Source organism: Pelodiscus sinensis, chromosome 2, assembly GCF_049634645.1.
Source record: "Pelodiscus sinensis isolate JC-2024 chromosome 2, ASM4963464v1, whole genome shotgun sequence".
In the NCBI taxonomy this organism is placed as follows: domain Eukaryota; kingdom Metazoa; phylum Chordata; order Testudines; family Trionychidae; genus Pelodiscus; species Pelodiscus sinensis.
Genome location: NC_134712.1, coordinates 152,172,177 through 152,200,025, shown reverse-complemented (window position 1 = coordinate 152,200,025; position 27,849 = coordinate 152,172,177). Strand labels below are relative to the sequence as shown.

The 27,849-nt window shown below is 41.6% G+C and overlaps 1 protein-coding gene across 4 annotated transcripts in view; it reads left to right on the top strand.

Annotated features, from left to right (window-relative positions):
- The window catches only part of RPRD1A (regulation of nuclear pre-mRNA domain containing 1A), a 51,449-nt gene that overhangs the window by 11,594 nt on the left and 12,006 nt on the right, over positions 1 to 27,849 (top strand). For 2 of the 4 annotated variants that reach the window (XM_075921647.1, XM_075921646.1), the window contains exons 3-6: positions 240 to 346; positions 436 to 530; positions 2,086 to 2,212; positions 2,316 to 2,491. In XM_075921647.1, the coding sequence (XP_075777762.1) occupies positions 240 to 346; positions 436 to 530; positions 2,086 to 2,212; positions 2,316 to 2,491 (505 nt within the window). Of the gene's footprint in view, positions 1 to 239; positions 347 to 435; positions 531 to 2,085; positions 2,213 to 2,315; positions 2,492 to 7,532; positions 7,616 to 17,107; positions 18,568 to 27,849 lie in introns of those variants that run through there. The other 2 variants (XM_075921648.1, XM_075921649.1) reach the window with 2 other exon arrangements.

Genomic DNA, 27,849 nt, shown 5'->3' with positions numbered 1-27,849 from the left:
GCATTCACATCCACAGAGGCAGATACCCACAGGTATAGAAGGATGTGCTGAGTTCTACGCATTCTCCTTCTCTTTCTTCAAGATGAGGATCTTTATTTCTTAGAGGTGTTGGAAGCTTCAATTCTTATTTCTGTGAAGTGGTTCAGGTCCTTGGTATAAGATTATGCAAGGCCGCGTTCTTGATTACTGGGTTGTACTTTAACCATTTTTATTGAAGAGTTTATAATTTTCCCCCGCAGTGAATCTGATGAGAGTTGTAAGAAGCACCTTGGCCGAGTGCTCTCTATCTGGGAAGAAAGATCGGTATATGAAAATGATGTATTAGAACAACTTAGACAAGCTTTGTGTAAGTATTCTGTGCGCACGTGTTTCAGTCTTTTATATAAATGTTACTATTTCCTGAACTGATTTTTAGGTCTCTACTTTGATTTTTAGATGGTGACAGAAAGGGCAGAAAGCGCATATTTGAACAGATAAAAGTTGATGAAAATAACTGTTCAGCACAAAGTTCTCCAAGTGACCCTCCACAGGTAGAAGTCTCTTGTGTTCATACATTTTTATTATTTCATAAGGTTTGGGTTATATTTAAAAAATCTGAAACTGCCGTCACTGAGTAATACTGAAACAACTCTGCATTATAAGTAGCCCCTTAAGGGCTAATCAACACTCAGAGCTAGAAAGTTAAGTAAAGGTGGCTGTATACCACCTTTATTCTTCCCCAATCCTTGACTTATCATGGGCAACGCAACCCTTGGTGTAATTTGGGGCAGCCTCAGTGCTGCTCTAAACTGTGCTGGCTGCAGAAGCCGCCCATATGGATGGGCTATTTTGCACTCCAGCTCTACTGCAGGCGTTTTCGTTACATCGGAGTGGTTCATAAGTATCAGTGCGTTAGCCCAGATTTATGCTTCCAGAAGATTCTGCCATGTTGATGGAATCTGTGTTGCCTTCTTTGGAGTTCATTTAAGGTCTTTATAGTTCTCCAGTGGTGTATAAGAACCTTACTGGCCCAGTGCTGCTGGCTCTTGCAGCATTTCATAAGTAAATCTCTACATTTTGTGGGGAGGCAGAAGATTAATTGAAAATTTACTCTTCCTTTAACTTTCATTTTACAATAGTCATTATAGCAGTCTTCTCATGTACTGGACTCTTTTCTTTATTACAATACTTCTGTGTCTTGGCTACAAATTACATCAGTACCATAGCATTTTATAATTGTAGCAAATTTGACACTTTTTAAAAAACGTTTCAAAATTAGTTTTATATTTTTTAAATTTTTAAAAACAAGTTTAATAGTGGAAAAATAATATATTGTGATAAGACTATTGCAAATGTAAAACATTGTATAATTGGATCAAATTTTGATCCATCACTGTACTATTTAACAGCTTCATTCAGTATGCAAGGTCTTTCCTAATTTTCATACTTGTCACTGTGTTGTGCTTATGTTTTTTTGTCATGTCCCATTTTCTTCCCAGAAGGGTTTTAAGTTCAACTGGAGCGGTGAGAACCGTAAATTGTGGTGTGTGTTTTTAAGAACAGGATATGTGAAGAGAATCAAAGTTTAGTACTGTCACAAATAATTTATTTTTACTACTTGATTTAAGTTCAGCTCTATGAATGTGCTACCAGTGAAATTATTGCTGTGCTTTTATGCTATGATTCACCTACAGGGAAAGTTAAGCAAGAAGTAATTTAATATGTTGCACTTAATTTAAGCAATTTAAAAGTACCTAGTAAAAATGAAGGATGCCGCCTGGTAGTCATGAACTATAAACCTTGTACTTCATGTTTAAAAGTTGTCCTATTGCAAGAATTTAAAGGAAAATGAGACTCTTTTTAACAGGAAGTTCCATCTTAAAATTGGGAACACTGCAGTTCTGCTCCATGGGGAATTAAAGATATTGATATTTTCCCTATTTGAAGTTGGGGAGGGAAGACATTGGTAATGCTGACTTTGCCAAAGTAGTTTTTAGATTGATATTGTCAAATCACATCACATAAACTCATTGTGAAATGACACTGACATCATTCTGCATCAGGATTTGATGAATAAACCAGTTCTATGCCTGTGTGCTTTTTCAGACTGCAGATCTTATTAGAGCATTACAAGAACTAGAAAATGCAGCCTCGGGGGATGCAGCAGTTCATCAGAGGATAGCTTCATTGCCCGTAGAAGTACAGGATGTGTCCTTATTAGACAGAATAACAGGTGAGAGGGGGATGCGGTAATTGAAATGTTAGTGTGAGATCACCTGACAAGATTTGAGTAATGTGTTGGTATACTTTTTCTTTCCTCTTTGCTTGTCTTTTAGATAAGGAATCTGGAGAACAGCTTTCCAAGATGGTAGATGATGCTTGTATGGTACTGGCGGATTACAATGGCAGGTTGGCAGCTGAAATAGATGATAGAAAACAATTAACTCGAATGTTATCAGACTTTCTACGATGTCAAAAAGAAGTCCTTGCAGAAAAAGAGCATAAGTTGGAAGTGCGTACTATTTTGTTCAGTTTGGTCTGTGTTCTTCGTGAAACTAATTTTTATATGTTATAAATGTTTAGTTGGTTTAAACTTTCTCTCAAAGGTAAATATTAAATAGATGCCCACTTCTAAGTCTTTTCTTCTAGGATATGACTAACAGGTATTCCCTAGCTTCAAAATTTTAAAACTATTACACCACTTCCACGTTATGTGGTATGCGTTCATGTTGAAGGAAAGTTCTCCCTCTATATCCAGCTCATATCTTTTTTTTTACCTCTGATATTGGAAAAGTTCTTTTGGTTATTATTTTAAGCTTGGTCTACACGAAAAACTGTATTGGTGTGATACTTTAGTTGGGGTAAACCCATACTGTTGATCGGTGTAACTGCCAACAAAAGACCTGGTGTAATGCAACTATATCAACAGGTGGTTCTACACTAGGGGGGGAACCTCCTGTAGTAGCCTTCAGTGGTTGCTTTTTTGAGCTTTGTTTATAAGATTTTTGTTCTCATATTTTTTTTGGGGGGGTGGGGGGGAGAAGGGGTTGGTGCAGGTGTTCCTAAGTTTAACAAAGCTTTCTTATCTGTGTTCAAACAAAATAGTTTCCTTTATGAGATCTGGGAGCTTAACTCTTCACCCAGCTAAGGTCTTGCTTGTTTTTTCTGTTCTGAAATAAGCTTTGATTGCTTGAATTTTTAAGATCTCAATCCTTATAGTACCAAATTACTACATTACATAATTTATTGTATCATAATTTCATATAAAGAACCATATTCTCTTTCCAGTCCTCAGAAGTTCATAATGTTCCTGGAAGAAAATGCAGAGCTGTCCAAGTGCTTTGAGGTGCTTCAGCCGTCTTTGATGTGTTAAAATGGAATATGAGTTAGCTGATAGTGTGATCTACATCCAAATGTTGCTGCAAGTGCCCTGGTCCCAGAGCTACCTTTATTGGACTGACACAAAGCTTGCACTCAGTCCAGCAAGTTGTTATGAAAGATTACAGAGCATGAGTCTTGAAGTCCTTCAGAATTGAGCACAATAGTTAAAACTTCCATTACCTATAGGGATGTGAGCGACTAGTCTACTGTTTGATAACCTTAAGCTTATCCGATAGTCGAGTAGTGACTCAACTAGTTGCTCTTCTCCAATCCCCCCACTGCTGCCTCTGGGGTGGAGCAGGAGATGATGCTGGGGGGAGGTGGCCTAAAAGCTGGTTCCCCCCAGCACCATCTCTGTGGGGACAGGGGAGGCAGAGACTGCTGCGGCTCTTGTACATTTCAGAGGAAGACACACAGTGGGGAAATGGCATGAGCCAGGACTGAAGCAGTCCCCACTCCTGTCAGTTTCCACTGTTGTGCTTTATCCTTTGAAATGTAGCAAGAGCTCTGTGTCTTGCTACATAGGGCTCTTGTTACATTTCAAAGGCTGAAATGCTGCAGTGGGAACACAGGGTGAGTGGTACTGCTTGAGTCCCTGCTTGCCCGGTGCTCCCTGTGCATCCCCCCCCCCCCCCCCCCCCCGTTGCTGCCTTTGAGAGGCAGCAAGCGGGAGGAGGGGGGGAGAGCACAAGCCAGCTTAAAAGCCGGTTCCCCCCAGCACCACCTCCGAGATGCCACCTGCTTTCCCCCTGTACCTCTGTCAGAAGCAGCGGGGTGGGATAGGAGACTGCTGTGAAGCAGCCCCTGCCCATGGCCAGCCTGGCAACTGCAAACAGGAGCCGCTGGACTCAGTGGAAACTGGGACAGAGCAGGCCCAGCTCACGTGGATGCTGCACCTCTGCATTTTAAATATAGTTAGAGCCTGGCAGTTCTTTACTACCTTTAAAATGCAGAGCTGCAGCACAGGAAGCTCCCGGAGCTGCTCCCTGGGGTGCTGAATAGTGGTCCTATCGACTAATCATATAGTCGATGCAAACTGTTCACACCAGATTAGCTTCAGATTAGCTTGGTAACCGTAATTTAACATCTCTAGCTTTCTAATTTGACACATGCTTCAATTATAATAGTTATTTTTAATCGCCTTTCATGAAGCCAATTACCCCTCTTAGTATCTTGAGGGAGTTGAGGTTTTAAATATTCTGCATACTACCTCTAAAGTGTTCCATGCTTTATCAGGTTAATATCTGCAGAGACAACTCGACTCCAGAAGTTAGCTGTTGGTGCAGAGCCACCTTTTTGTAAATGGGAGCTATGCCAGGTAGGGCACCCAATCCCTTCACACCCTTCTTCATGCCCAGACTCCACATCCACAGCCCACTCCTGCACTCAATTTTCTTCCCAGCCTCTGCACCCTCAGCCTACTCCCTGGCAGCCCCCTCCCTTACACTCAGCCCTTCATTTTTGGCCCCACTCCAGAACCTGGGCGGGGAGGGGCCTCACAAAATACTAGGGATGTTAAAGGTTATCCGGTAAGCATCACACTAAATGGGGTAATGCTTACTCGTTCAGAGTTACCGGTTGGGAGCTCCTCCAGCCACACGGGGCCCGCCGCGGACAGGGGCTGCTCTTCGGGGCAGGGGAGCCCTGCTCCTAGGTGTGACCTGCAGGCAGGGGCTGCTCCTGCTGGGGCTAGTGGCAGGCCCCAGTGCAGGGACTGGGTGTCCCATGGGCTGGTGACTCCTCCAGCTGGGCTGGAGGGGTCTCCAGCCTAAATGTCACTTAAGTTTGTTAAATGTTAGGTCAGCTTAACACTTAACTGGTTAACTCGTTAACTGGGATTTTATTTCCCTACTTGATGATGATCTCTTTTTCTTCACAATCAAGTAAGAGAGCCTACTTTTTTTCAGTTGCACAGTAATCTGTTTCATGATAAATTGCACTTAAAATACCCTGGTTTCACAAGATAATCAATTTGTAAAGACTTTGAGCCATTGATTATATATAATTCAGACTTTTTCAAGTGAACTTGTACTTACACTAGCTGACTGAATTTCTTGTTTCTCAGTAATTCTCAGATGCCAAGCTGTAGTTAGAATATGCATGTTGTCTGTACCTAGCTTCCGATCATTTGTCAAAGAGCTTTGTGATGGAAGTGCAGAGTTTCTCCATTTGCTTACAAATTACTGTCACTTGGACTCAGCCTTGTGTCTCGAGTTCAGATTTGTTGGATTTGTCCTTATCTAAAAGGACTTGTTTCCAACCTTATAGATACTCTGTAGAAACATCTCAAACATGACCCAGGGGGTGCCGGATTATCAGATTTGCCGGACTATCGGAAGGGGGGGGCTATGAGGGGCCTGGGGTGGAGTGCGGAGGATGCCACCCCAGACCCCTCATAGCCCCCCTTCCGATAATCTGGCTCTGCCCCAGGTGTCCCTGATTCAGCCGCTGCTGGTCAGTTTCAACAGCGGCTGAATCGGGGACGCCTGCAGCAGAGCTGCTGGAGTGCTGCCGGGTTGATCCGGTAGTGCCGACCCTTGGCGCGGCGAGACCAATCCAGCAGCACCCCGGCTGCTCTTGGGGACACCTGGGGCAGATCAGCTGGGGTGCTCTACCCCAGGTGTCCCAAAGTCAGCCGCTGCTGATACTGATCAGCGGCTGACTCCAGGAAGCCCGAGGCATTGCTGCTCTGCCCCGGGCTTCCTGGAGTCAGCCACTGGTCAGTTTCAGCAGCGTATGAGTCCAGACGCCTAGGACAGAGCAGCTGGGGCGCTGCCAGGTTGGTCTGGTAGCACCAACCCGTGGCGCTGCGAGAGCAACCCAGCAGCACCCCAGCTTCTCTGTACCAGGTGTACCCAAGTCAGCCGCTGCTGAAACTGATCAGGGGCTGATTTCAGGAAGCCAGGGCAGAGCAGCTCTGCCTCGGGCTTCCTGGAGTCAGCCGCTGGTCAGTTTCAGCAGCCGCTGAATCGGGAACAGCTGGGGTGCTGCCGGGTTGGGTCCCACAGCTCCAAGGGGCAGCGCTATGGGACCAACCCAGCAGCACTCCAGCTGCTCTGCCCTAGGCGTCCCCGATTCAGCCGCTGGTCAATTTGAGCAGCGGCTGAATCAGGGAAGCTGGGGGCAGAGCAGCTCCAATGGTCCGGCTGCCCAGAGCACTTCCGGGTTTCTGTAATTTGCTTTTTGTAGTCACTTATTGCTACAGTACAAAGTGTTTTGATGAAAACTTCCGAAGTTTTCTTTCAGATAGGTACATTATTTTTTAAATTATCCCCATCTCATACAGAAAATACATTTATAACATCACCTTCTTTGCAAAGTTTTGTGGTATTATGTTTTATACAATATCTACTAGGGAAGTATAAGTTTAACCGTTTATCTGATAAACATTAGACTTACCCGAATGCTTACCAGGTAACCAGTTGGACGGCTAATTGCACCAGGCTGAGTAATCCTTGCTGCTGTGCCTACATTGGGCTAGCAAGACCCTGGCTCCGTGGGAGCAGTAGGCAGTATTCAACCTCAGTTGCACTAGAGCAGCCTAGGCAGGACCTCTTGACTCCTTGCACTTGGCCAGCCATCTATTAACCAGTTAAACGGTACAACTTTAACTGTCTAACTAGTTAACAATTTCAGTAGTCATTTATATCCCTAATTTCTACCTGGCTGCTTGCAAAAGTATTTGACATGTAAAAAGAGTAAGTGGCTGTATTCTCAGCAGGAATGGGTGCATGTCATCTGCTGCTGAAGTGGTTTGATAGCATTAAAATTTGAAACTCTGGGGAATTCCTGCCAGTCATAAATTGGAGTATAGGCTTAAATGTATGAATCTCTTATCTTCTGAAGCAAATTACAGGTAAGTTTTTCACTAAAGAACAATATAAACTTTTTACATTATTTTATTTACTTTTTCTAAATACCAGGAGAATTACAATGGGTATTTCTTTAAACCAACAACTTGTTAATCAAGGTAAAGTATGCATACAAATTAAAATTTGATAAGTGAATTTTGAAACTTGGTAGGTAAGTTGTTACTGGTCATGTGTGTTTGCATCAAAAGCTAACCCAGCCATTTAATAAGGTTACTGTCATAACCCCGATATGGGTAAGTACTGTCATTTTTATAACTTTTAAATATGATTTCTTTAACATCTATCTAGCTTCTGTTGCAGGTGGTGGATATGGACGTATCTCCTAATGATGTCACCATCCGTTAGTTCTCAAATCCTGCTAAAAATAAATATCCAAATCAAAATCCTGTATTGTCTCTTGTTTTTGAAAATTGAAAAGATTGCTTTAACTGCTTGTATCAAAATGTGCTCTTTGTGTCTTCCACTGATACTTTTCATTGTCTCACAAACACAAACTGTCTTTTATACCTAAAGCAGAAAATAAGTGTTTTTCAGTATTCTTCCTAGAGATTAGAAGTTGCACATTTTAATCTGCTAAAATGAAATATGCACCAGCTTTGAGTCTAGCAATAAAACATTCTCAATAAATGCAACATCTTAAAGCTCTTGGTCTTGTTAAAAAACACTTATAATGTGACACCCTTAACAAGAGAAGTCAACAGTCTGATTTTATAGTAAAGTTGTCACTTGAACAAAAAGGCTTTGAAAGTAATGCCATTGTTTTTTTACTGCTAGTAACTTGGTGCAGGTGTTAGGTTACATCCTTTTGGGATGTAATACAGCTTGCAGCATGTGTCCATCACAAGTACAATAGAGAGGTTTTTCCCCTTGTCTGTTCACCTGTCTTTTTACACTTAGTGTTTTGAAAGACATGATGCATTTCAAGGTCCTACCCTCTGTTGCCCTGAAAACAAACACTCTTTTGTTAATCTGCTGACTTCAGTCAGTGCAGCTTGAGCTGAACCATATTTTGGGGTTTTGCATAATATGTTATAATTTGTATACAACTTTTAGTAACATTATAGTCTAATTCTAGAAAATCTGTTCAAGTGTTTATCAAATAGATATTGGACTCCCTGCAAAGCAAATTCATGATAAAATTGTGGGAGGGAGAAAGCTATTCTTGCAATAGCATTTTTTACATGATCACAACTGGCCAAAAGCTAAACAAATCAATCTCAGATGTGCCGAAGATAGTTAAATGTCACTGGATTGCAAATGGGATAGCATGGCAAAACAAAAAAAATAACATGCTTCATTGCCTGTACTTAAAATCACTGTATTCAGATGTTTACAGATTAAATCTCTCCTAATTTTTTACTTTAGGACTGTTCTGAATATCATTGAGTTCGGTATGCTAAATATAGTAATGAGCAACACTATTGTATGCAATGACTTCTACCAAAATGTTCCATTTTCACAAACTTATCATAGTATCAGTTTCTACTTCCTTAAATTTGGGAAGGCCAACATATTGTTCCTGCCTTTTAATCATTGAAGAATAAAGTTAAAATGGCCTTTGAACAGCTATTTCATAAATCCTGTAGTTGCCCTTTTTAGTTGGTAACTCTTAAGAAAAAATCCACACACCTTTACTTTAAGATTAGTAATCTTTTATTGTCTTGGGCATGAGAATGCAAGCTTGTTTTATGCAGGCTTGTGAACCATTTGTTGTATCAAGGATCCTTGATAAGGAAGATGTCTAAAGTATGATGATCTACCTCTAAGTATATGAGTACCATTGGAACATCATGACCTATGTAGTCAGCCCTGACTACTCTACAAAATGCTAGGGTAGTGAAACTATTCATAGTCACTTTTATACTTCTTCAGAAAGCATAGTTGTGCCATATGGCATGAATGATGCATAACTCTTCTAAAAATACATTGAAAAACAGAAGTTTCAACAGTTTTTGAATTAGTTGATACGTTTTCAAGAACTTGTCACAAACTACTTCTGAGACACTGTCTATCCTGTAGTGTAGGCAGAGATGTTCTGCTATTAGATACATATAGAATCATAGAATACTAGGACTGGAGGGGATCTCAAGAGGTCATCGAGTCCAGTTCCCTGCCCCCATGACATGACCAAATACTGTCTAGACCATCCCTGATAGACATTTATCTAACCTACTCTTAAATTATCTAACCTACTCTTAAATATCTCCAGAAATGGGGATTCCACAACCTCCCTGGGCAATTTATTCCAGTGTTTTGACTACCCTGACAGGAACTTTTTCCTAATGTCCAACCTAAACCTCCCTTGCTTCAGTGTAAGCCCGTTGCTTCTTGTTCTATCCTCAGAGGTCAAGATGAACAAGTTTTCCCCTTCCTCCTTATGACACCCTTTTAGAGACCTGAAAACAGCTATCATGTCCCCCCTATATGTAGTTGTGCCAGTGCCTCTGGAGTCAGCTGTTTTCTTTCACACTGACAAATCTGTATAAAAAACTTTAGCATGTGTAATGGATTGATGTGCAAACTGAATCTCAAGTGTGAATCCTAGTAAGGTTGAATTAATGAGCTGTAGTGTCACTAGTAAACCGATGTTTTGAGAAGACACCTTTTCCCATTTTAAGGTCTCTTTTTTCCCCAGCTGTTTTTATTGATTTAGGAATGCCATGACTTTTCTCACTTCTCCATAATAATTGTTATAAGCTAGCATAGAATTGTTTGGCTGCCTGGAATTTAGGAGTGTGGTGCAGTGCCAGGGAAGGTTTTCCTTTTTTTTGCTTCTTCCCATAGGCTAAAAGATTTTTGGTAAAATTGAGATTCCAGTAGAGCTGTTGTGTCCAGCAAACTAGCCACATGTGGCTATTTGGCCATTTGAGTGTGGCTAGCTTACTATTGCAGTAACCACTAGAGTGGCTTCTGCTTCAGAACTGGTTGGATACCATGGGAGTAGAGCTATTGGGGGAATTAAAAGAATTTAATGTGAAAATTCTAGGTGGTGAATCCATAATAAACATTTGAGTAGTTCTAATTTTTAAGTACAGGTTGAGCCTCTCTAGTTCAACGCTCTCTAATCCAGCAACATACATAGTCTGGCATGATTTTAGTTGTCAGATATTTGCTTCTTATGAGTGTGGCCAAGTTTCCCACAGTTCCACAAAGTCTGATTACCGCCACCAGTTCTGACTCTGTGCTGTAATTAACTCTAATTTTACTCTGAAATGTCTTCTAAGAGCCCAGTAAGTATTGGCAGTGCTGGTAAACAATATTGACTTCTCAGGACTCAGCAAATTCTCTGGTTCGATACTGGTCAGGCCCTGATTATACCAGACTAGAGAGGTTCAGCTTGTATCTATGCTCAAATATTTGTTAGATTAAACAAATTACTGACAATGAGGACTGTTACATAAATATGCATTTTCTTTCTCTAAAATATGTTCTCCACATCTTGTTTATGGATCTCAAGCTTCTAGTTATTGGTAGCCTTTGAGCTCTCTTTAGTTCTTGGATTAAAGAGGATTTATCACAAAATGTCAATTGTGTGTGCCTTGTGGGGAGACATATGACTTCATTAATTCCTCCCTTGCTGATTGATAGTGAGTAGCTCTGTAATCCTTTAACTAGTTTAGTAAAAGTTAATTTTAAGACTCAAATCACTAAAGCTTTTTTTGGGGAGGCTCCTTATTTTTAACCACTTCCATCTCTAGTTGAGGTTTCTGGGGAGTGGAGTGTGGCAGGTTTGACCTCTGGCGTCCACTCTGTCCACCCTGGGAGCGACCGGATTGCCAACATAGGATATAAGGGCCATTCTGAAGGTGTGGAGGTGGATTCTGGGGTTGCTTAGGAGATAGTTGGTCTTCTCTTGCAATAGATGGGTAATTTTTTTATGTTCACAGCCTGCTGAGAATTCCTTATTTTGAATATCTGTCCTAGTTATTCATAAAATGCCTCTGCACCAGCACTTAATCCTGAAATGTCTCATGGACAGACGTGTCTGTTTCCTTGGCATTTATGCTTTCTAAATAATATGAGATCAACTTGTCTTTAAACAAGACTTCTCTTTCGAAAAGGATATTCTCCATTGCCTCATTCATTTGAATGTTATGGGGAAGCAGCAAAATACTTTAGAATGTGTAGAACTAATTAAATTGAATCACCTTTTGAAAGAGGTGTCGATAAGCAATCTGATAAGTCACTGTGGTGGAGACCTTTCTTAGCTTCATTTTGGTTTGAAATAAGATTATAATAAGTGATATTAAAATCTTCTGATCCTCAAGGTGACAAGGAGTACTTCTATAGACAGCACAGTTCCCTTCTGTACAGAACTCATGTACAGATTTTTTCTGAGCTCATTGTAATTGCCTAGTGGGTTTTTTCCTGTTTGTATCAGCTATTTCACTTTTGTTGGGTAAGAAAAATAGAATTCTTCCATACTAGTTGCCACACAGCTAGTGCCTCTACCTTGTTTATAGGCCAGATTTACTTTGATTGGTAAACTGCTGCTAGACCTGGAAAATGCACTGGGTACAAAGTAAGGATGTTAGACTAGTTGACTATCCGATAAGCAAATGCTTATCAGATCGTCAGTCTGCTAGTTGATTCTCTCTCCCCTCCCCCACTGCCTCTATCAGAGGCACCAAGGGGGAGGGGGGGGGAACGGGTACTTCAAGGGGCAGTGGAGGGTCTTGTACATTTCAGAGGAGGAATGTGGAAGTTCCTATCGACTAGTCGATGGAAATTTCATCGACTGCTTGACTAGTAAATTAACTGCAATTTAACATAGTACAGACGTAGCTTATTACTTCACTGACCATCTGAACATTAGAAATAGAACAGGGATTCATGTGTCAAAGCCTCCGGTGTGAACTATTGTAATCTTCTCTACTTTAGTCTGGATATGAAATTTGTGAGGAAATTGTCTAATGCAGAGATCTATCTGCTGAGATGAATATATACGTAGTCTCTGTTTCTCTGCTATAAGGATTTTTTTCAGTTATTTAGAATTGATTAGTTCTTCCTTATGCCCCTTTACAGTAATGGATGCATTTAATTTTTGTAGTTAACTTTATCCTTTTCACTGATGAGATCAGATCCTTAATTTAAACCTATTCAAGTATATTTTTTACTAGACTAAAATGTGACCTTCAGTTCTCCATATCCTAAAGAAATATAGCCCAGTAGTTAGAGCATTGGCCCGGGACATAGGATACCAGGTTTAATTCAGTCCAAGTCATCTTGTGTGACTTTGGACAAACTACTTCAGTTCTCTGCCTCAGTTCCCCGTCGGTGGCATGGGAGAAAATATTTCCCTGGGTTCTTGGGGATAAATAGACCATATAATTCAGTTGCAATTATAGCTCAAAAATGATTTACCAGTTGTTAGAATTCAATAGCAGTTGGTTTCTTACATGACTTACAACAGCTTATATAACACTTTCACCTTATGTCTAACATGCTTATAAATCTGTTAATTGTTTACTCTTTATAAACAGCTTATAAATTCACTGTTGGCACAGATGTGACACACAATCAATAACATTAAAATGACCAAGTTCCTCAGATATACTGTGGCCATCAATATATAAAACCTTCAACTGATGACTGAAAATGCATTAGATTGGGTTTCAGCCTTTTGTAATTTCCCCATCCTAAGTCTTCTGCAAAAATATCTGATGTTTCTAATATTAAGTGGGGGGGGGGAAATGAAGCCAACTTTAGTATAGAAGGGTGGGATGGGGCCTAAAATGCAGAACTTAAATATAGAGACACAGGTTTCAATTCTGGCTTTTGTACAGTCCTCTATGGAAAGCTCTGGTAAGTCAGAATGCTGCTTGAGGGTCTGTCTATACCAGAAGGGGTCAATAATTTTAGAAGGGGGGGGGAATATCACTTCACAAATTTTTGAAGTGGCCCTGGACTGCCCTGGAAGGGATGGGGCCTTGGGAAGAAGGGGCAAGGCTAGAACACTTCCATGGTCCCCTGCCCACAGACCCTGATCGGCCTGAGGGCGGAAGGAACATGTGAAGTCTTTGCCACCTGCCCTCTCAGTGCCTAGAGAAAACCACCAGCTGTTCTGAACAACTGGTAGTTCCCTCTAGGTGCCACGCACCCCTTGCAGCAGGAGGAGACTTTGCATGCTCCCCCATCTGCAAGTTTCAATTGGCCTGGGGGCGGGGGAGCAGCAGGGCATCCACAGGCCGGATCCAGCTCCTGGAGGCTCTTTCCCACGCCTGGTCTATACTGCAGTCCAGGGGCATGTATTAAAGTTGAGTACACTGCCGCAAACTAGCTTTAATAACAGGCTGGGATGGGTACTGGAGGAGTGAAACCATGACAGTGCATGTGCATGACAGCTGCTGCTGCTTGAGTAATTGCTCCAGGTTCTGTGTAGCATGGATTTGTGTAGCATGAATTGCTGTAGTTTCTCTGATCCGGCACCTGAATTAGCTGGATTAAACCTAGCTCAGGTATTACTGAGCCTGTGTTCATACCCGTGAATGCAGTACAGGCATACCGTACACCTAATTTGTGTCTCTGTACCAGGATAAACCTCTACTATTCATTATCATTGTAAAAATTAGAATTCTTAGGTTGAAGGTGAAAGGTATTACTAGAAAGGAGTAGTATATGGTAAACTCCCCAGAGTTTTACTATTTTGCAGTTCACATTCTAGCTGTTTAAATTTGGTTCTTCTATTATATAGTCACACATCAGAACTTTTACATTGTAGCTTGAGTATAGCCTGTAGTAAAAGTACAGTGTATTTTAAATAGGTTCCCATTCCTCTACCATCTACACTAGATTGGGGTGCTTGTACTACTCTATTTAAAGGTGCCTCCCTAGTAAGGAAGCAAATGAGGGCTCTGGTCTTATGTATATCTGAGACCTGTTATAGCTCTATGGTGCGGCTTTTAAACAGATTATTCCTGGCTGCTATAAACCAAAAGCTTGAGATTCCTAAACCAAAATGAGGAGATCTATCATACATCTTAAGAACAACAACATTTGCAGGTATGTAATGTAATTATTTTTGTCTGTACTTTGAAAACTGAAGTGCACACTGCAAATTTCAGTGTGACAGCATTTTTTCTTTAACAGTTGGACTATAGGAAAACTTTCTTTTTGCTAGCATTACTCAGGTGCACTGGTTAGTCAAAATTTCATAAGCAAAAGGATTGTGAGAAAAAGGGAAACTGCAATTTAATGTTCTAATTACAATCTAAATAGTAGTTTATATAATTGTTAAATGCTGTTAAGATCACCATCACTTTGAGTAAATATTTCACTCAGAGCATAACACAAGTGCTAACTTCAGGTTCTGCATCTGGAATCTATTTTAAAGTGTAGTTCTAATCTGAAAAGCGATGCTGAAAATGGTGCTTTCTTCAGCAGTTCTGCTCTGTTTCGGTCATATCTGCTAACGAAAAAAAGGCTTCATTTTAGAACCTGTAGCTACTGAAGTCAGTGGGAGCCATCCATGATTACTACCTTAAAATGAAGCCACATGGTTTTTGTAACTCTCTCTCTCTCTCTCTCTCAGAAAAAATACTGCTGTTGAGTCAACTGGATTTTTAGGATATTTTAATAGAATTTTTAATCAAGTTCCAATTGAAGTCACTTGTGCAACCTGTTTCAATGACAACTTTTCCTCAGCCCCTCCCAACATCCAATAAATGTGTGTTGTTGTTGTGTCACTGGAAAGGCCAGGGGATTTCAGTGGTGTAACAGATGGCTTACGCTGAGAATCTGTTGCAAAATGTAGTTATTGGTGATCATATGCTGCCATACCTTAATGATATTACATGTCAGAAAACATTTTTTGTTGGTAAGCTTACTTCCACAGAAGTAGGAATTGAATTATTTTTTTAAACTTTCCCAAAACTTTTGGGAAGAGATCAAACCTGGAAAATTTCAGTCAAAAAATTGAAAGTTGCCATATGAGCAAGTGAAAAGGGAATGAAATGGGAGTTTATACTGTTCTAGTGGCTTGTGGTGCTTCTATTACAATAAAACTTAGTACATGTTCTGTGGTAGAGAGAGACTGTTTTAAACATTTCACTTCAATTACTGCCTTTCTCTTGGGCTGAAATGCACAAGATTATACTTAAGGCTTTTTCCCCCCCCTGCAAACCTAATACTTAGAAACATTTGATTCAGAAGTTTTATAGGACCACCCAAAAGCTAATAAAATATACCTATGGCAGCTCAGTCTGACCCATGTATGTAATTAGACCATTCACATTTTGGACACACTGGGGTGTGGAAAACACTGCATGTGCTATGGGAACTGTATGCTTGAAAGGCATCCGCAGAAGGCCAGTTTATCAAGCTCTTCCAGTGACAATCGAAGAAACAGATGCTAGAACTTTTTGCTTTTGCTTTACCCTCTTTAGCCTTTTTGCCATTTAAAAATATCAGGCAGGTTTGATACCATTTCTCCTGCCTAAGCCATCCAGTGTGAATGTAGTATACACTTGTAGTATTAATAGAGCATAAAAAATACAGTTTTCACATAGAAACTTAAATATGTGAATGAGTTAAATGCACCAAAGTATTTATACAATGATGCCAGATTGTCAAAGCCTTGCTAAGCCCTTTCCCTTCTATCGGGCTTGATATCTCTCTCCTGTCCAGTGTCCCCCAGTTCCTGAAGATGTTCCATGTATTTGTAATGCATATTTAGTCATTTTGATAGTTGTCACATTCATGCGCTAGCAGAATATTCCTTTGTCTCTTAAGAGACTTGATGCAAACTTGTTAATATTGAAAACTTAAATGCACTTGGATCAGAAAACAGTTAAAAAGCTAAGATGAACCTTAGGTATGTTACATAGCATAGCTAAGAAATATTTAATAGCACTTTACATGTGCACTTTATCTGAATAAATAATGCTGTGAATTCTGCCTTATGTGTTTCAAATTTCAACTTTAAAACTGTTAACCTAAATACGAAAATGTAGGTGACAACATAGACTCTGTAATTCAGTGAAGTCAATTAAAATTTCTGCTTATAGTCATGTTTTAAAAACCGATTCCTGTTGCTCCATGTTAACGTAGGTGTGCATGGAGGAGGAGGAACAATGAAGTTGTCATGAGAGGATATGTGATAACTTGTATAATAATTAACAGATTTAACCTTGAACTACCGTTAAAAGTAAACTTGGTAGCTAAGGAATTCCTGCCAAATAGTTAAAATACTGGGACTATTCAAGAAAAGCCTTCCATATTTCTCAATATCAGCTGGTGCATACAGGGACAGCTGTCTCTCATATAACCAGGACAAAACTATGTAGGACTTCAGTGCTGCTTCCGCAGCCTTCTTCCCCCCCACCCCCCCCAAAAAAAACCAACCGCAGTTTGGATCACAAACAGGTACCTAATACAAGCCATGACACATGTTATTCACACAGGCCATGCCATTAACTAAGCAGGAAGATGAGGTAGAGCATTGCAATAATTAAGTAAAAAATTCATGGAAATGTGGTACAAGGACTTGAATAGTGAAAAGATATTCCTTTCCCAGCTACTAGTCAGGAAGATAGAAACTTTTTTTCCCCCTTCTGAATATATTGATGTTATGAGGAACCTACCCAAAAGTCTGGTCCTATATACACACGTGAGGGAGCTGATGTAATGTGTCATAGATGAAGGATGCATCTCTCCAGCTCACCATTATGAACTCTGTTTTAGCTGGACTAATCTTAAGATTTAGGTTACCAGAACACATGGCATCCTCCAGCTGCAAGGAGAAGTAAATTTAGAAGAATGGAACAGGTTGCATTGTGGTCTGTTTACACCTTGAAGTGCATCTGAAGGACCAGTGACTAAAATCCTATGCCCCTGTATGTGCAGCTATCTGATATTACCACTTGTGTGCATTGCAGAGTTTGAAAGGTAGAATGAGCTACTTGAGTTTCTCTTCACTATTGCTGCTGTGACCTGTAGCTGAGTAATCAATACGTCAAGATCTGCACTATCAAAAAGACTGTTGGCCAGTCCTGCGCTAACAGTGGGCACCTGAATGTTGTCCTAGAAGAGTCTCTGGGCAGACTGTATTTAGTATCTACAACTTTTTCCAGATTGAAAGGAGTTGAAATCCTAAAGCTTTCAGGGGGTCCTACAGCTGCCTTGGAACAACCTTATGTTATGCACCCACTCCGGCCCCCGGTTAATTAAGTCTGACTTATTTCTAAAAATCTCATATTGAGCTGGCACCTTGTGTTTTCAAGCTGAAGTGTTTCCAACAAGAAGACTTCCTTAATAAATAACAAACAGATGTAGACTCAGTGAGATCAACTCAGCTGAAAGAAGACTTTGTTTACTATATAAATCTACCAGGGAAACTAAGTTCTTTCCAAGTAATGTGTCCTTTTTCCCCAAATAGTTCTGTTGGTAAAGACTTCCTGGAAATGTTGATAAAATCAATGAAAATGTGGTTGAGGGACATTAACGTTTAGAGCTGAAATTCTTTCCTATGGCTAATTAAATTTTATCGCTGGCGCTTTACCTCCTGCATTCTCTTATAGTTTGTGTCTGACCTGATAATAATGGAAAGAGAGTGTGTGTGAGAAGAAAGGATAACCATATCTTGACAAGACCTTCATACAAACTGTGCTATTCCCTTAGAATGGGATATTGAGTGGGGATGAACCAATGGAAGAAGTCCATTGGCCATAAATAATAGCGTCGGTCTCTGGTGGAGTTAATGTGCTTGAGTGTGGTCTTACCTTCACGCTCTCCAAAATATTCAGTTGCAGTCTAAAAAGAGCCAGAGCATATACATCTGCATATGTTCTGCCAGAAAGCACATAGGATAGTTCCCCTAAATCTGATAGCGTGTAAGTGGTGAAGATGATATGCTTCTACCATTGCTGGAATGAGACGCTAACACAAGGGTGGGCAAAAGATCCTCTGTGGGCCGGGCTGGGCCCGCTAAGCAGGTTGATCCAGCCCATGGAGGTCCTGCTGCTCCCCTGCCCGCATGCCAATTAGGGCCTGGGGCAAGGGAGCGCATGAAACTTCCTCCTGCCTTGGCAAGACCATGCAGCTCTTTGAAGTTGAAGTGCCATGTGCTCCTTGAAGGGCAGGAGGAGACATCACGCACTCCCCCGCCCCCAAGCCCTGATAGGCCTTGGGGTGGGCGGACTGTGCGAAGTTTCCTCTGACATTCACCCTGCCCTGAGAGGAGCACACAGCACTTCAAAGTGCCATAAGCTTGTGCACGGTGGGGGCAGGGCAAAGGAAGCTTCATGCAATTTCCCTGCCCCCAGGCCCTGATTGGCCTGCGGGCGGGAGGAGCGGGCGAAGCTTCCTCCCACCCTGTGAGGTGCGTGTAGCCCACGGCACTTCAAAGTGCTCATTGCAGGATGGTGGTAGGGTGAGAGGAGGCTTCGCACACTCCTCCCACCCCCAGGCCAATCAGGGTCTGAGGGTGGGGGAGCTGCATGAACCTTCCTTTACCCTGCCCTGGCCCCGTAAGGAGCATGCAGTACTTCAAAGTGCCACATGCTCCCCTCAGGGTGGGAGGAGGCTTTGCATTCTCTCCTGCCCCCAGATGGTGATTGGCCTGAGGGTAGGGGAGTGTGTGAAACCTCTTCCCACCGTGCCAGGGGCATGGGTACCTAGTGGGGCAAAGAGGCTTCACAACCCTCAGACCAATCATGATCTGTAGGTAGGGTAGCCCAGAAGCATCCTGGCCCTGCTCCTTCTTGGTTAGGCTCCACCCCTTCTGGGGCCATTTAATTTTTGGCAAGGGTCCCAATTTTTGATTGCCCACCCCTGCACTAACAAAGTTTGGCAAGCCACCACCTTAAAGGCAAAAACTGGTAACTGCTGGATGGTTCAGCAGCTTGTCTTCACTTATCTTCATGCCTACTTTGTACTAGAGCATTCAGCCTTTCTGGTATTGATAACCAGTGCAACACCTTGAAATGTAAGAAGTCCGGTTTAGTTTCAGTTGCTGGAATACATCCAACAGACCATCTTAGTCCCTTGAGTCCCATGCTGTCTCCTGCCCCACACCAGATATGTAGGTATTGTGCAATTGATAGTAAACCAGTCTCCTTGATCACCCTGTAGGGAAGTTTTGATGTTTAGACTACAGGAGACTGAGCAGCTCTGGGCTTTGTCAAAATAAAAGTGGTTTTCCAATAAAAGCAAGCTCACTGGAGGGTGGGCAGTTGGTTTTACACTGTTCATTGCCATATGGGACCCTGCCTTCACACACCCTGTCTAGGCTCACTGTGTGGTCAAACAGATACTTCACCATGCTTTCCTTCAAGCCAAGTCGGTCCCTACACTGTATCTCAAAGATTAGTGAATGGATTAAGCCATATTTATTGGGTGTCATTTCTGAGAGAGAGCCCCAAAGGCTTCCAGGCATTCACTGAAGAACCCAAGACCTGAGGGGAGTTACTCGCAGCTTTGGAAGCTGAGACTGACACCTTATCTGCATCTATTGTTAATAATCAGTTATTTGAGTAGCTGTCCCCCTTTGCTTTGGGAACTCCTACAGTGTCTGATGCCATAGCAGTGGATAAGTCCCTAGTTGTGGCACATATTTCTTTTGGGCTACATCTACACTGGCATGATCTTGTGCAAAAACTCTTTAGTGCAAGAGTTCTTGTGTTAAAGTACTTGCGCAAGAGAGCATCTACACTGGCATGTGCTTTTGCGCAAGAGCATCCATGCCAGTATAGATGCTCTCTTGCGCAAGAAAGCTTTGATGGCTATTTTAACCATAGGGCTTTCTTGTGCAAGAAATTCATGTTGCCTGTCTCCACTGGCCTCTTGCACAAGAACAGTTGCACAAAAGGGCTTATTCCTGAGTGGGAGCATCATAGTTTTTGCGCAAGAAACCTTGATTTCATACAGTAGAACGTCAGTTTACTTGCGCAAGAACACACGGCCAGTGTAGACAGGCAGCAAGTTTTTGTGCAAGAGCAGCCACTTTGGCGCAAGATCGTTCCAGTGTAGACACAGCCTTGGAGAAAACCAGGTATCTCCAAAATGGGATCATCATGGACCCTTGGCTCGCCAAGGCAGAGGGTCTGTGAAATGGAGGAAAAGCAGATTGTAATAAGGATTGTATTGCCCTAAAATAGACATCCCTGTGTATAAGAGGGGCTGTCCCTATAAAACCTTGGCCATCCCATAGCATTCCGCCAATGTGGGTTGGGTTTTCCTCAATGGAACATGTAGCCTGTGCCCTCCTATCTCCCTATGTATTGTTTGAATGTGATAGTGTCACCCCCAACTGCTTGCTTCTGTGTATGCCCTTTCTGCTTTTGGGCTGTCCAGATAATCCCTCCCTATAACCTCTACGTCACTGTCTTTCTTGCTAACTTCCCTTATGTAATTTATATGGTATGGCATTCTGTATGGTGTAGGTGAGAGCTGTCCAACTTAAACCTGGGCTGCACTCTTCAAAAACCACGTCTTACTCATTGTAGTGCATAAGGTCTTTGACTAACAGTTTTGTCATGTGCTCATCTCATACAAAACTGCCTGTGGGGGAAAGAAAACCATAGCAGAGTATGGGAAGGGAAACAGAAAAACTCACTTTAGCCATCTTTTCTCAACACCTCCAAAAGAAAGCAGCATGCTTGTGTGCTGCATGCAGGGTTGGTGCTTACCTTGACTGATCAGTGTCTTGTGAGAGGAAAGAGGTGAACATGTATGTGGAGCAGAAGAGATCTTCCTCTGCTCTCACAGCCACTTAATGTAGCAATATCCGCTCTAGTTGAACTGTGAATCCAGTAGTATCTTCATTGGTCAGACAGTATTAGTCCTGGAAGAATGCTTCTCTAGTTGGTTACTCAGGGCCAAATGGAATGTCCCTCCAAAACTAGAAGGTTTCAGCCAGAGGGCTAGAAAATATTCTCTTGATGCATCTGTCACTCCTAATGACAGTAGCAGAAGTTATAAAACGTGTTGGAAGCGGAATATATCCAAAATGTAGGCAAGTGTGGAGAGAATTGCACCAGAAAGTGTCAGTGAGTTCAGAGTAACTGAGCACAGTAAGTGGCTGTTCAGTTTTTAACCCTACATATCCCCCTTCATCAGCGGTCATAGTTCTCTTCCCAATTCTTGAGCAATTGTACACAGTGAGTTACAAAATAACTTTGTTTGAACTTCCATTATGGAGAACATTATAGAATGGAATTGGTCATGTCATTTAATCAAATTAAAAATTCCCTCTTATTTAAAAAGTTGAATTGTCCAAATTTATTTATTGTCCTTTTCACATTTGGATAATCATAGCATTGTATCTTTAAATTTGTGTGGCAGGCTCTAGTAGCCAAAAAGTATATAAAATTAAAACCTGTATTACTATCATAAGCAAATGTGAATTAGGAATTATGCTCAGATAAGCAAAATATTTCACTTAGTTCAGATGTAGATTATCAATTATGCTGGACCACAAAAGCAGGACAAAGTCAGATAATTGTCAATTTTAAGTTTAATGTAAAATACAGTATTTAAACATAATATAATTGTTTTAAGAATTGCTGTGTTAAATGGTTTAATGATTGGATGAAAAGGTTCCTTACCTGGGCTTAAAGCACTGCCTGAATGTGAGTAAAAGAAAATCACTTGATTACCTGAAGCACCATTAGACCTTACTGCAAAAAAGCAAGTAGTCACTGAAAAATATTTACAGCAGCTGAGATGGGCTTTTCTGAGGAAGGGACAGCAGAATCTTAATACACATTGGATGTAAATACTGCTAGTAAAAGGATCTTGAGGTCTGGATCTACAACTTTTACAAAGTTTATCCACAAGACAAATTCATAATATTCCTCTAAATCTGTCATGACAAAACTACCCCTAATAATCTTTATTTTTATTGAACTAGGATGTCCATCTTTGCATGCTATTTTTCTTGTTCATTAATGTTTTCTCCTTTAATATTTCAGTGAACAGTCTGTAATATGCCACTGTTGTTGCATATTGCAACATCTTTCAATACTCCCTAAACACTCCACAAATACTTACACTACAGTTCACTTTGAAAAGTAACCGTAAAACTCACACCCTTTTCTGAGAGTGATGGGCCCTATGTGTATTCCACATGTACGTATGTATGTGCACTATCCCCCCGAGTCTGGAAATTCTTCAATGTCCATTGACTTGCAAATGCACAGTAAATCCCATCCTGTTCCTAAGGCATAAAACATACATTGGGTCAATGACTCTCCAGTTCTTCCTCTTCATTGCCATAGCAGAAAGATTACATAGACAAGTTGTATCTTCCCAGGGGTTTTCTAAGTGGGCTTCAGGGGGATTTTAGAATGCCACAAAAAACTAAAATTTACCCTTCCTGAGGATATTGCAGCTTACTTCATGAAAGCAAAAGCTACTCTGTGGCATCCTTATCATGTATGCTGCTGCAGGGCAGCAAGTTGGAATTCTGTCTACATGGATAAGACATGCTGCGCGCTAATCCAGAGGTGGTTTATTTTTTTTGTCAAGGTCCAGATTTCTTGCTCAAAATATAGTAAAGGTTGAGACTCGAGAAAAATAGTAACAATGACAATTAAATAAAAAGTTTAGGGTTTGTTCAAAATCATATGATGATCTGGATTTGGCCTGCAGTCCACCTAATAACTACCCCTGCAAGCAACTGCTACTACCTTCCTTGCTCTCCTACAGTCATACATATATGGAAAAACAAAGAAACCATCACTCGAAGAAATGGAGATTACTTACTGTGACTGGAGGTTCTTTGAGATGCATGGTCTCTAATCTGTATTCCACAACCTGTCCTCCATCCCCTCTGCTTCAGTTTCTGCTGGATTTGTAATAAGAGAAGTAACTAGAGAGGCATTGATATGTATTGCCATTCAGATCCTTGGTGAGGAGCATGAGGGGAACAACTGTTTGAGTGTGGGTCAAAGGATACTGCTTAAGAATTTCTGAACTTGGGTGTATGGTGTACATGTATGCCTATGTGTGGAATACAACTAGGGACTATACATCTCAATCCATTTTTCACTTGCAGATGTGCACCAAGCTGGTATTCATATAGGCTAAGTTAGTGACCGAGCACATCTTCACTTTGATTTATTCATTCAGAGGTGAAGTGAGGGTGGTGGATTCTATTCCTTCTTGAGTACCAGCATCAGAATTGCTAAGTTTCAATTACAGGGGGCTTGCCCTGGTATAAGTGACTATCTGACAGTATGCTAAAGTTGTATGCTTTTGTAGTCCTGCAGTAGCACAGGTGTCAATGAGGACCTAATTTGACCCGCCAAAGATTTACAGCTGAGAACTGTATGTTAGGAGGAAAGAACCTGACATGGATTTCAAATCCCAAGTTGAATTTGCATGGCGGTCAGTTATAATAAGTAATCTTTCAAATTATAAACTGAGCACTTGTGAAATGGGAAGTTTGAGAGACCCTATAAAATCATATTTAGAGCACTTTTTAGACTAAAACTACATAATTCTTGGGGTAGACTTCAATCTTTTATAGAAATCATTGTAGAATTATTTAATTTTCTTGTCAAATGCTCCGTGACACATTCTCAATTGCCAGTGAAATCTTAGTCTTCTCTGATGCAGTTTCACAGAGGGGTGAAAGGAAGTGACAAGTCAAATATATTAGAGCTACAAGTAGTCCTGTAGCACCTTATAGACTAACAGATGTATTGGAGCATAAGCTTTTGTGGGCAAAGACCCACTTCATCAGATGCATGTTAAGTGGGTCTTTGCCCACGAAAGCTTACGCTTCAATACATCTGTTAGTCTATAAGGTGCTACAGGACTACTTGTCGCTTTTGCAGATCCAGACTAATAGGGCTATTCCTCTGATATATTAGAGCTGTGATCCAAGGTACATTACATCTGGTAGGCTCAAAGGGATGCAGTGTGAGCACATTCTTTTGTTCTTTTGAAAAGCAATAGCATATTCCCTCTCTTCTCTCACTCAGTATGTCCTGTATGTTACAGATTTCAGCTGGCAGGGTGTTTTGCCATACCCTGGAGCCTGGACATGTCCTTTTGAAACATCTGCTGTTATAGAAGCCAGGACTCCCTGCCAGCACTTTCTTGAACCCCAAGTACAAAAAGCCTTGCTGCTTTTGACAGAGATAGATGAAGAGGCTTCCCGCACCATAGACAGGACAGGAGGAGACTACTTTTTTTTTTCAATTTTCAATTAACATGCATGAAAGATGTGGTATAGAGAGCCTGGAGATTGTTCAACTATACCTCATAGTATAAGAAGTGAAGCTAAATTCAAAATTGCCTAGGTTGCCCCACCAATGTGAATCTAATGTGGTGAGCTCAGCTCCAAGTATCAGTGATTAATTGAGTCCCCATGTCTGTTCATTTGTTGGTTTCTTGCCTGAGACTTCCATGTAGTCAAGCTGAACAGAGATCATCAACTGATTTTATAGAGAGGCCACCCTAAAGCTATTGTTTGGTAATAACTTTCAGCTACTAATATCAGAGACTGAATATAAAACAAGTGCTTAGATATGGTTCTTTATCCTATTGAATATGGTCCCCATCACTATAGTAGCTCAGTCATCTTTTTAAATACAACATCCTGTGGAGTAGTGGAGTGCTATCATCCACATTTTTAAGATAGAAAATTGAGCAATAGCGAGATTAAGGATATGTCTTCACTGGAGCGTTAGCCTGGGTGATCAACATCTAGGCTGGCTTAACATTAAAAATCCCTGCCCACGTTACTGTGTCCTCACGAGTACTGTTTACCATTGTATATGTTGCTAGGATTTCGGGGGTATATCCCAGGGTTCTTTAGAACTGTGGTAAACTGATCTGCTCCACAATTCTTTCCAGGTGAAGTGTGGGAGAACCTGTCTGTCTTTCTGGGCAGCAGGAGGAGTTGCTGGAAGGCATTGGAAGACTGTCAGTGCTCCAATGATTTAACCTGAATCCTCACTACATAGGATGAGTTTGAATGAAAGTGAAACTTAAACTTAACTCATTCCCACATTTTTACCAGCTAGCATAGATTTAAAGCACCACTTAATGAAGGTGAGAGATTTTATGTGTGGATGGGAGGGCAGATAGGGATAACATCTGAGTAAGAGTCTGGATTAACACTTCAATGAAGATGTACCCTAAAGCGTCTACACCTCAAAGTAAATCAGCAGTAAAATGGCAGAACAGAGGGCTTTTGCCGGTTTAGGTAAACCTCCTTCTACAAGGCATAACTCCCTTTTGGGCTACAGCTATTGCGCAAAAAGGTAAGTGTGGATGCTACAGACGGGTTTCTTCCATAGAAGGAGGTTTACCTAAACTGGCAAAAGCCTTCTGTTCTGCCGTTTTACTGCTGATTTACTTGTGCAAAAGTGCATTTAAGGTGTAGACGCCTTAGGGTACATCTTAATTGAAGCCTATGTCTAGACTGCAAGCCTCTTTCGAAAGAGGCTCTTTCGAAAGATACTTTCGAAAGAGCCTCTTTCGAAAGAGAGCGTCTAGACTGCATGTTGAACTTTCGAAAAAGCGGCTTGCTTTTTCGAAAGAAAGCATCCAGTGAGTCTGGATGCTCTCTTTCGAAGAAGCCCTATTTACATTGAAGAACGCCTTCTTTCGAAAGAGGAACTTTCGAAAGAAGGCGTTCTTCCTCGTGAAATGAGGTTTACCGCCATCGAAAGAAAAGCCGCGTTCTTTCGATTTAATTTCGAAAGAACGCGGCTTGAGTCTGGACGCAGGGGAAGTTTTTTCGGAAAAAGGCTACTTTTCCCGAAAAAACCCCTGAGTCTGGACACAGCCGAAGAGTTAATCCAGGCTCTTACTCAGATGTTATCTCTTATCTGTTCTCCCATCCACACACAAAATCTCTCACCCCCATTAAGTGGGAAAAAGCACAGGTGCTCTGATGGCCATTCACAGAATGTCCATTAGAGCTTTCTTGTGCAAGAGCGTCAGTGTGGAGGTGTGGACATGCTCTTGCGCAAGAAGGTTTTGCACAAAAAATCTTGCGCAAAAGGCTTCTTGCGCAAGAAGCCTGCAGTGTAGACGTAGCCTAAGCAACTTGCACAAGGACACATAGGGAGCACAAAGCAGAGAAGGGAATTGGTAATGGATTATCAATCCAATTAACCATCCAGGGCTTTCTGTTGTTTTATTTTTCAGTATATCCTAAGCACAAAAGAGCTATTTGAAGAAAATTTAGGGAAGGAACTGATCAAATGGCAGCTTTTTTCTATCTGGAAGGCTTTTGGAATGATCATGTAATCATTCTATGAATCTGAGATCTGCTTATTAAAATATCTTTGTAATATTACATTTCACAAACATTTGTATTGCCGTCTTCTGCAATCACTTTTTTGTTAACATTCAGACACATGACTTTCAAAAGGACTACATTTTCTCTTACCCTGGGCCTGGTTTGTAGTCTTTGAAATGTCTATTGAAGGACACCTGTTTTTATGAACTACTGTGAGGAATCATAACAATAAAAACACTGAACAATATCTAATTTATTGATTGCCATAATACCTTGTTCTTCAAAGGCCAGATCATCCCTAAGGATGAGTATAAATCAAAGCCCACAAAGAAACAATAAAGTTCAACCACGGGAGATGCCAAAGCCTTTAATAAACTGAGAGAGTTAAAATTGCGAAGACCTGTTAACAAGCCAAAAGTAGCGGATCATGTACTATTGACAAAGAAACATTAAATTAGAATTCCATAGCACCAAAGCTGTTGTATGTTGAACTATTCACATTTCCAAAGATCTCCCCCATGGCATGTAGACAGTTCTACAAGCATTGGGCTATATATTTATAACTGGCAAGTCTTTGAATTCATTGGAGATGCACCTGCTTACAACTGAAGTGCATTTGGCATGTTTATAACCAGTATGCATGTGTGTCTGTTGTGACCTTCCTCTTCTGTCTAGACCCAAATTTTGACCAACATTTGTACAGAGAAAGAGCTAAATAGTCATATAATGAATAAATAGCATTGTTTTTAAAAATCCAAAATCTGTGCTCTGTGCCCTCCTTAATATAGCTGGAAGCTGCCATTAGAGGCAGTCCCCAGGTTACGTACAAGATAGGGACTGTAGGTTTGTTCTTAAGTTGAATCTGTATGTAAGTCGGAACTGGCGTCCAGATTCAGTCGCTGCTGAAACTGACCGCCAGTTCTGACTTACATACAGATTCAACTTAAGAACCCCAAGCGTCCCCAAGTCAGCTGCTGCTGAAACTGATCAGCGGCTGATTCCAGGAAGCCTGGGGCAGAGCAACTCTGCCTCGGGCTTCCTGTAGTCAGCGCTGGTCAGTTTCAGCAGCGGCTGACTTGGGGACACCTGGGGCCGAGCAGCTGGGGTGCTGCTGGGTTGCTCCAGTAGCATCGCTCCTCGCTCCTTGGCGCTACTGGACCAACCCAGCAGCACCCCAGCTGCTCTGCCCCAGGCGTCCTGATTCAGCCACTGTTGAAACTGACCAGCAGCGGCTGAATCAGGACCTGGGGCAGAGCAGCTGGGGTGCTGCCGCGTTGGTCCAGTAGTGCCCAGAGCTGCGCTGTAGGACCAATCGGCAGCGCCCCAGCTGCTCTGCCCCAGGGTCCACAACAAAAGCCTGGTCTGCTGGGGGGGGCACACTAGCTGCGCCCCCCCCCCCCCCAGCAGACCAGGGACACG